The sequence below is a fragment of the Ornithodoros turicata genome, chromosome 7, assembly GCF_037126465.1.
Source record: "Ornithodoros turicata isolate Travis chromosome 7, ASM3712646v1, whole genome shotgun sequence".
NCBI lineage: Eukaryota > Metazoa > Arthropoda > Arachnida > Ixodida > Argasidae > Ornithodoros > Ornithodoros turicata.
Window position 1 is genome coordinate 25004654 of NC_088207.1, and position 8814 is coordinate 25013467.

An 8814-nucleotide genomic window follows, 5' to 3' on the forward strand; every position below is an offset into this window, starting at 1 on the left:
CATCTAGAAGTTACATACTGTCTGCAGGAGGACGTCTGCCTGGCCATATGACTCAACTGTAAAAACAGGATCGCTGTTGATCTGTTTTTATTAAAAAGTGTGTAATTAATAAAAAAACTGCATGTTGTTTTACTACACTGGCAATATTGAGTAACTGCTCTGCATTTCATATAGTACTGTGACTGCAGCTGCAGTTCTCTTTTACGAGGTTCGGTGTTACGGTGTTCAAGTCAAACAGGGACTTTTCATTTTTTGCAACAGTAAAATGAACTTACAGGCGAGAAATTTTATTTTTCAACGTAATCTCTAGCTGCACTAACGCACTTGTCCCAGCGTTTCACGACGGCTTGGATTCCAGCAGCGTAGAAATCCTTACCGGCGCGTAGCAGCCATGATCGGACCGCATTCTTGACCTCGTCGTTGCAGCTTAGGTGGCGGCCCCCAAGGAACGCCTTCAGTGGCCTGAAGAGATGGAAATCCCTGGGGGCGAGGTCTGGACTGTAAGGGGGATGTGGCAGCAACTCCCAGCCAAGTTCCTGTAAGGTGCGTGTCGTGAGATGCGCGGTATGTGGACATGCGTTGTCCTGCAGGAAGAGGACTCCTTTGGTGATGAGGCCCGGCCACTTTGGCTTCAGCACCTCATGCACATCCCTGAGAACCTGGCAGTAATATGCACAATAGATGGTGGTACCACCGGGCAGAAAATCAACAAGAACAACGCCAGCCTTGTCCCAGAAAACCGTCGCCATGACCTTAACCGCAGACGGGGTGCTTCGGAACTTTCTGGGAGCTGGCGAGCCCGGATGCTTCCACTGTTTTGATGCGCGTTTAGACTCAGGAGTGAAATGGTGCACCCACGTTTCATCGCACGTGATGATCCGATCAAAGAACGGCTGTCCTTCAGTATCGAAACAGTACCTTAGCTCTTGGGAGATTTCCAGTCTTCTCTGCCGGTCAAACACGGAGAGCTCCCTCGGGACCCAACGGGCACTAACTTTCCGAAACTGGAGGTGTTCATGAATGATAGTGTTCAACGTTCCCACAGAAAGGTCCCTCTTTCGAGCCAGTTCAAGACTTGTAATCCGTCGGTCCTTGAGGATCAGGCGCTCCACAAGTTGGATGTTCTCAGGAACTCACTGAGCTCTGAGCTGCCCCGGCCGGTGTCGTCCTGCACTGATGTATGGCCATCTCGGAACCATTTGCACCACTCAAACGCTTTGCTGCGGCTAAGTGTATCGTGGCCATAGCGAGCCTGAAGTCTTCCGTGAATTTCAGATGACTTTACGCCTTCATTCACGAGAAACTTCATGACAATTTGCTGTTCGATGTGGGCGCTCACCTTGTTGTCGGCCATCTTGTCCAGCATGTGTCTTGTGTTTTGCACAAACTTTGGACCACCATGTGGTGAACGCGGAGGCCTGTCGCGTGCGAAAAAGTCGAAAAAGAAGTAGCACGAGCCATTTGTACACTGAGGACACAGAAAGTCCCGGTTTGACTTGAACGCTCCTTGTACGCTTCAGTGCCTCTGCTCAGTCCTCTAATTGCTTTCAGTTGTGGGTGGTAGCTTGTGCGGTATTTACGGTATTATTTTGGTTCACACTGACTTTCTGCAAAGAAGGTGTACATTTTGTGACGTGCCACACATCGAACTGGTGACAAATGTTTCGATGTGCGGTACGCATGTATTTGATCACTCCGGGGTGGCGATTCGTGGCGAAAGGTTTTACCAGCACGTTGTAGTCTGCCAGCTCCTCCAGGCCCCTTTTGTAATGCTTCCAGCTCCATGTGAGAACTTGAGGCTACTTCCTTTGACTGTCAAGGAAAGCCATGGATAAACATAGTTCCATCGTAGCTCCAGATTAAATAAGAGGGCTAAGATTGAGGATAAGGATTTCTCTCACCTGAACCTGTACACAATTTTATTCGGGTGTTCGTCATGGAAGCTGTGGTACCTTGAGCTACGGCCGGGGGAGTTGCAGCGACCATCTCCAGCGAAGTGCGACTCTTTCCCTTGTATTTCTGCCAGCACTTGTGTCTGATGTCTTGTCCACACCTGCACGAAAAGAAGTTCAGCAAACAAAACTAACGAGGTGGGAGTCAATTCACAAATCTTACTTGCTTTATGGCTGGAAGCAGATATGATCGTTGGTAGAGAAAGAAAGTATGAACACAGAAGGACCTGGGGAGGACAAATAGCAACTCAGCCTCTCAATAAATCTGCATGTTTCTCATTTACATTTTATGTTAACTGTACTGTTATTTATTTATTTGCAATTCCTATATATATATATATATATATTAAATTTAAGTATTACATTAAAGGGACCATGAAATAATTTTCGCAAATTCCAAGCAGTCTGCCGGAAATCGTTCTCTCACCATCATACACACATCGGCTTTTAACTGTATTCAGTGCACCGGGGGTGCAGTTACCATGCAAAAATAGCGGGGCGTGACCTCCGGATACATCTCTTTGAGGAGGGCTTACATCATCGACATCCAGTCCTCTCAGTCAATTGTGGATGACCAGGAGCACACCCCACGGGACCACGTGGGTGCATGGTTTCGGTTTGGACAACAACGTCGTCGTATATCTGCCGTCAAAATAAGTAGAAATATGGCAAAATCAAATTGTCAGCAACAGAGGAAGAGATTATGCGACGCACGCAGCGTCTAGGAATCATTCTGCGCACAGCAGCTCCCAAAAGGCCACCGACAGAGGCATTTTCTGATGAAGCAGCAGCTCAGAGAGGAAAACGTGCTCCGGTAACCATGCTGACAATCAACGGCTACATTACACTTCTGGTAGGGTTCTGCGTCAACGATTACATACAATCTTAGCTCAAGGTCACATTAAAACATATTTCAATGCAAAGTTTGTAAGATTGCTTGCTCATTTTGCAATTTGCTCGCATGTTGTCGATTTGCGGATGGTTATACCCGCAAATTGGCAACATCCCCTGTGTATAATGTCATGGCCAGTTCACCTCGCAGGGGGGTCGTAGCAGCCGCCGTTCACGGCCATGGTCAATATTGAATATTTTTGCTGGTTGAACAATTTCAACTTCATATTTAGAAGCGTGAATGCTTTAGTACAGAGGAAGAAATTGAAAATGATTGTAGGATTGTCAAATATCCTTTCATGGTCCCTTTAAATCAAAACATCTTACTTTGTTGGTTACTTTTGTGTTCTATACAGATGTGATTCCTTGATAGACATGAACAACAATGGGCAAACAATCATTGTATGTCTTCACTTCACATTTAAGAGCTGCAGCATTCTCAGTATTGAAATTGGCCTTCCTTTACTAAAAAGGATGGCTGCAGAACAGTATAGGTTCCCAACAGGCTTGCTACATATATGTAAGGCTGGCTTTCCCAGATGAATGTGTGACCGTCCTTACAGCAACTTTCAGCCTTGACCAGGGTTCCCTCGAAGGAAAACTTTGTGTCACACCTTTGGAGGCATGTTGTGCAGTTGACAACAGCTCTCTGAGCTGACTCTCAAACACAATCCATTTAGTATTCTCCTCTTGAGGGAATGCAATAACTTCATCAGTTGCATCAAGATAGGTGTGTCAGAATACTCAGTATGGCTACCATAACATGGAAACATACGTAGCAAGCAAATAATTGTTACCTGAATGTGCTGTCGAGACTATGCATGCACGGTGAGCCATCATCTGAGACATCCAGTAGGGTGAGATCATGTACAGTGGTATCTGCGGCATCTTGTGTGATCTCACATTGCTGCAGTGTTGGTATTCAGCACCGGATTGGTGACGGTGGAGGATGTGGGTTATCCACGAGATTCACTTGCACGCCGGTCTCCCTCCGTGATTTCACGCAGAAGTCCACCTGCGTACCTGAGTTTGAAAGGCAAATTATACTGCTGCCCCGCATACTTCTGCAGAAAATAAGCAAGAAATTAGAGCAACATACCTTCCGTGTCGTACTTTATCGACATTGTCTGGATCGCTGCATCAGCCCTCATGGGGCATTCAGGTATCACAGACTTGTCAACAGTTTTGTCATGTGCCTGCGATGATACCTGTTGTTAGATCCATTTGCTACTTTCGTTTCTGTACTCTCTGAAGCAATATACACACCTCCTCATTTGAAGCTGGGATATCTTGGCGCATCAAGTGTTGCTCTTGCAAAGCTTGCGCACTTTGCTGCTTTGCAAATGTGGACATCTAATGTTCCGAGAGAATGTGCGTTGCTTTATATATAAAGCGCATTGTGGTACCAGCTAGGTAAAACTTTACCTCCATGCTGTGCACTGCTGGAACACTAGGTGTGTCATGCTCCACGGCTGTTTTGGGAACTGTCTGCAAAACTTCCTCGCTATACGGCTGAGTAACCTGCACAACAAATAATGTTCGTGGTTGAAGATTTATTTTACCTAAATTTTTTAATTCCCCAGAAATTATGTTCAAACATCTCCCTCGTTACCGCACAGATTGTGGTGTCTGCAAGGGAGGGCCTCAAGTTACATCCGCATCAGACAAATTTTGTAACACATACAAACATGTTTGGGGACAGCTTTGTTAGGCAAACTTACTACCATATCATCAGAATCACTGGTTCCCGTGCAGAGTTGAGAACGCGGTGGTGCAGCCTGCAGAGGGCAAACTGAGATTGATGATTACTACGAACAGTGGTGTTGAAAGACCCTCACGGCAGGGGAAACCCTAAGCTAACCCGACCAAACTTAAGAGGAGCCATTAATGTGCACATTAGAAATGACTCGTCCACGCGTCATCATTTCATTTCCCATCAGTCATTTCTGTGTCATACATGTCAACCTGTGGAGGTCATAACGTAATGGGAAGGCCACCTCGCGTTCTCGATTACGTTGAACCGAAAAAAAAAAAAGGAACTGTCATTTGAGCAGCACAAACTGAAATATTGGTTGATGGTTTCATTAAGTGTGATAAGACAAATAGAAGTATGTGAGCGGTGGCATGTTCTTTTATTTTTTTATTTTTGTTCTTGTCAAAAGCGCTGTGGTTTCATCTACAAAGGATGTCATAACTGTTGATCTAAAAAGGCTCTGCCGAGTGTTGTGGCCATGGCTCAGGCTTTTCTAACCTCGAATGTTTTACTGCGCTGATCAAAAAACAAGTTGACCTCCTTTGCTGGAGCTATATCTGCGTTTTTGTGTAAAGTAAAAGTAGGGTTCCGGGTTTTTCGGATTAATCCGAAAAACGTACACCGGTAAAAAATTTTGCCCATCGGATTCATCCGACACAGTCCTCTTTCGTAGGGTTAATAGCAAGTTATCTGAGTTATCAGCAAGAAAGTTGTGAACTAAAGACTTATTTACAGTATTTCATGTTCTGCCACGAGTTCCTGGAATCACGCACCATCTCAAAACTTCCACAATCACGTGGAATTTTCCTTGTATGGGGACACTTATCACTTTTCCTTTGCGTGTTCTTTCTCTGGGTGTCACATTACAGCAACAATTTCTTCCTCCAGATTTCAGGGACTAACCAAGGTAAAGAAACATAAAACGCGAAAAACTCTGATTCATCAAAAAATCGTAAACTCCGAAAAATACCCTCCGGTAATGACCAAACATAAACTCCGAAAACCCAGAACCCTACGTATAAGCAAGGTTACTGAATGGAGTGTCGCTACTCTTCATGCAGCAGGTTTACACACGCAGTATCACATACAGTAATTCGGTGTATAGTACCTATTCGGGAAAATTTAGTCATCTGCTTTTTAAAGGGGTGTTCATTTTCACTCTGTGAGATAACAGAGCTGAAGGTGTCTGTCCTCAATGACACCTCAGTGGCGTATCTAGAGCTACCTGCGCCCATGGCAACATGGTTAACATGATGTCCTTGGGGATGCGTTTTTGTGTGGTCCGCACTAGGTTTCACACTACAACCTCCCTAATGGCGGGTGCTTTAGATAATGTATGAATGTACCAGGTTGAGTGCCCGACCTGGCACATTCACACCCGACCACATAATGGCGCCCATGGCACCTGTCCACACCTGCCACACCCTAGATACGCCACTGCGACACCTACAGTGAAAAAATGGGATGGCGGGAACCTCAGAGCGAAAGTTCAGGGAGGGCAAGGCCCCCGAAGCGAAAAGTCGGGGGGGGGGGGGGGGGGGCAGCCCACTCCCTTCCGACGCCCCTGACTGCAATCCACTTGACCGCTGGTTTCCTTTTCAAGGTCGACCTACCCTTGGTTTCGAATCGGCGCTAGTAGAAGCAGCTGCACGCCGGTCTTCAGTCTTGCGCCGTTTGCTGGACTGACTTGTTGCGCCTGGTAGATTCAGCGACGGAGTAACCCCACGTTTCAAGACAGCGTCGAAGTTCACCCCTAACGAGCGCGCAAGGCTTATGTTCCTCACATAGTCGTCAGGAGTGAAATGGAGGTGACATATTTTTAATCCAACGCCAGGAGGAACATCATGCCGGCCAATCAGTTTGAGCCATGTGCCTCTTGCTGGCTCGTTCTTAGGTATCCTGTGCAAGAGACGGTTCGTGGATGTACTTCCTTTGTTTACGCAACCCGGAACGGCGCACGGCATCGCCTTTCAAATTCAGTGCGTGGTTATAAATCTTACGCTGGAACTCTATTACATATGCTAAACACACAGGCACAGTACGCTTCACTAAATCACGACACCTCAACACAATCGGTCGGACGACTGTCTCGGCAACACCTAGAAGCCCAGGCACACCTTTCACACTGCCCGCGGTCTTGCTTTATGCAGAATGAATGAGAAATCATACAAGACACAATCGAACGTCAAACGCAAATAAATAGCTGCAGCATCCAATGAACGCAGAGCAGTCGATTAATCGCCCTATCAAACGGATTGTGGCGGGCAGAGGACGGAGGACGCGTCTGGCAAGGTGACTGGACTGGCTACCTGACGTCAGCACACGAGAGAAGCGGCTTGGGCAAGACTGCTGCCGCCGAGCGCATTCCTGTAAACTAATTTTTTCAGGACATTGGCACTTCTCAAATGAAATATTTGGGTTACAGTTTTTGAAGGTAGTATGTTCATATCAAGATATAAAGCCGTAAAAAGATATATGTCCCAGATAGAGGTGTACGCCGAGTTGTTTTTGTCGGCGGCGCCGTTGGGATCATTCTATCTTGACCGGCGGCAGCGGCGTGAATCGGCGACGAGGCGTACTCATTATTGGCACTGCCGCGCTTTTCGAATGACTTTATTTCTTTTTTTTTGCAAAATACTTAATAGTATCTTCGATAAAACTGTTTCGAAGTTGCCCCGAAACCAGTAGGGTGTGTGGAGAGCTCCACAGTCCACACCGGTGGCATCCAGCAAGGACAATATCGACAATATCGAAGATGAACCTGAACCGGCGGTGCTCGTAGCGATGGCCACCTCATGTTTCGCGGAAAAAAAAACAAAAAAATAACAAAAAAAAACACTTATGCTTTTTGTTTATGGTGTTTCGATCAGATGTAGCGCGCCCCAGTTCTGCGTAGCAACACGTGGTGACAACGCAAATATGTACTCGGCGGACGTTATTGTAGACGGAAGAAAAGATCATGTGTTGATGTCATGGAGTTATGAGGACTAGGATGAGGTAAGCGGCAGATGCACCCTCGAGATGCAATATTGCGTCTGCTTTCCATGCTCTTGTAATTTATAGCATTACAGGGAATGGAGTCATCAAAGTACTACAAAACCAAAATATGAAACGTCACTCAAATGTCATCGCACTACAGGAATAGCCATTACCCGAATTCGATACCGGACGATAAATTCGTTTCAGTTTCCGCTAATGCAGGACCGTGGTATGCGTTTCCGTTACCATCTCCAATTTCGGTAACATACCATTTCTGTTTCCGTTACCATTACCGTTACCCTTCCCTGGTCGGAAGTCCTTCCGGCAGGGAGGAGGGCGAGCCCAAACCCATCCCAACCTATCATAACCTAGAGGAGAGCACTACGGTGCATGGAGTTCTAGACTGAGAAGTGCAGTAAATACAAAACTGGGAGCCATTGGTGTGCTCATTAGAAATGACTCATCTAAGCAATCCGATGGCGGTGGAGGGTGTAATGGAGATAGGGAAGACCATCTCGCATTTTTGATAACCTTGAGGCGAAAAACTTGGCATTAGAGTAGAAACTGAAATGGTTTCTATGAATGGAGCAGAACAAGGCCATACAACTAATAATAAGTAAATAATCACAAAATATCTTACAATATGAGAAGTCACATTTAAATGTGGCTTTCTTGTGACATTGATTTTTTGACAGTGTAGTTCCAGTCTACCAAGTTGTCAGCGCTGTTGCACAATCTGACGTCGTTTGTTTGTGAACAGGGATCGGTCTATAGTCTATCGCGGCGTGGTCAGTCTGTAGCCACTGCGAGGCGCGGTGAGTGGAGAGGGAAGGAGGGCCGCATGGAGAACGCGCGACGCTACGCAGCGGCCAGTGCAGCTGTGGTCGTGGTGGTCGTGGTGGTCGACAGGTTCAGTCTTATCAATGTGGTCGCGCCACGGGTTCTGAAAGCTGTGCGTAGGAGCACCGACGAAAGTAGTAGAGGTTGTGCCGCCAGCAGAGTCGAAGGAAGCCCTAAGGCTCGTTTGGCTGCGGTGCTGTCTTGCGATAGCGTTGTGCAGGGTCGTATGTCGGTTGTGAAGGGTCGTTGAAAGGATGTGTAGCGTTGTGAAGGGGAGTTCCAAAGGAGTTTTCAAGTTTTAATGCTAACGCATTTCCGTCGGATCCGCCACTGGATCGACCATGTTTTTGTAAGAAGTAGAATGGGGGAGGGCTTTCAACGAGAATTGTCTCGCATTCT

At 46.6% G+C, this 8814-nt stretch overlaps 1 protein-coding gene across 3 annotated transcripts; it reads right to left on the reverse strand.

Moving 5' to 3' along the window:
- Positions 1-340: 340 nt before the first annotated feature.
- Positions 341-6867, reverse strand: LOC135399707 (uncharacterized). 3 transcript variants are annotated; one of them, XM_064631445.1, is made up of 7 exons: positions 6210-6867; positions 4269-4364; positions 4110-4196; positions 3943-4039; positions 3641-3866; positions 2116-2179; positions 341-2053 (listed from the first exon to the last, which is right to left on the reverse strand). In XM_064631445.1, exons 1-5 carry the CDS (start codon positions 6558-6560, stop codon positions 3766-3768), a joined length of 732 nt encoding a protein of 243 aa, XP_064487515.1. In that variant the 5' UTR covers positions 6561-6867; the 3' UTR covers positions 341-2053; positions 2116-2179; positions 3641-3765. The 3 variants fall into 3 exon arrangements, with proteins under 3 accessions (XP_064487515.1, XP_064487514.1, XP_064487513.1); XM_064631444.1 differs by lacking the exon at positions 2116-2179; XM_064631443.1 differs by having other exon boundaries at positions 341-2179.
- Positions 6868-8814: the final 1947 nt, after the last annotated feature.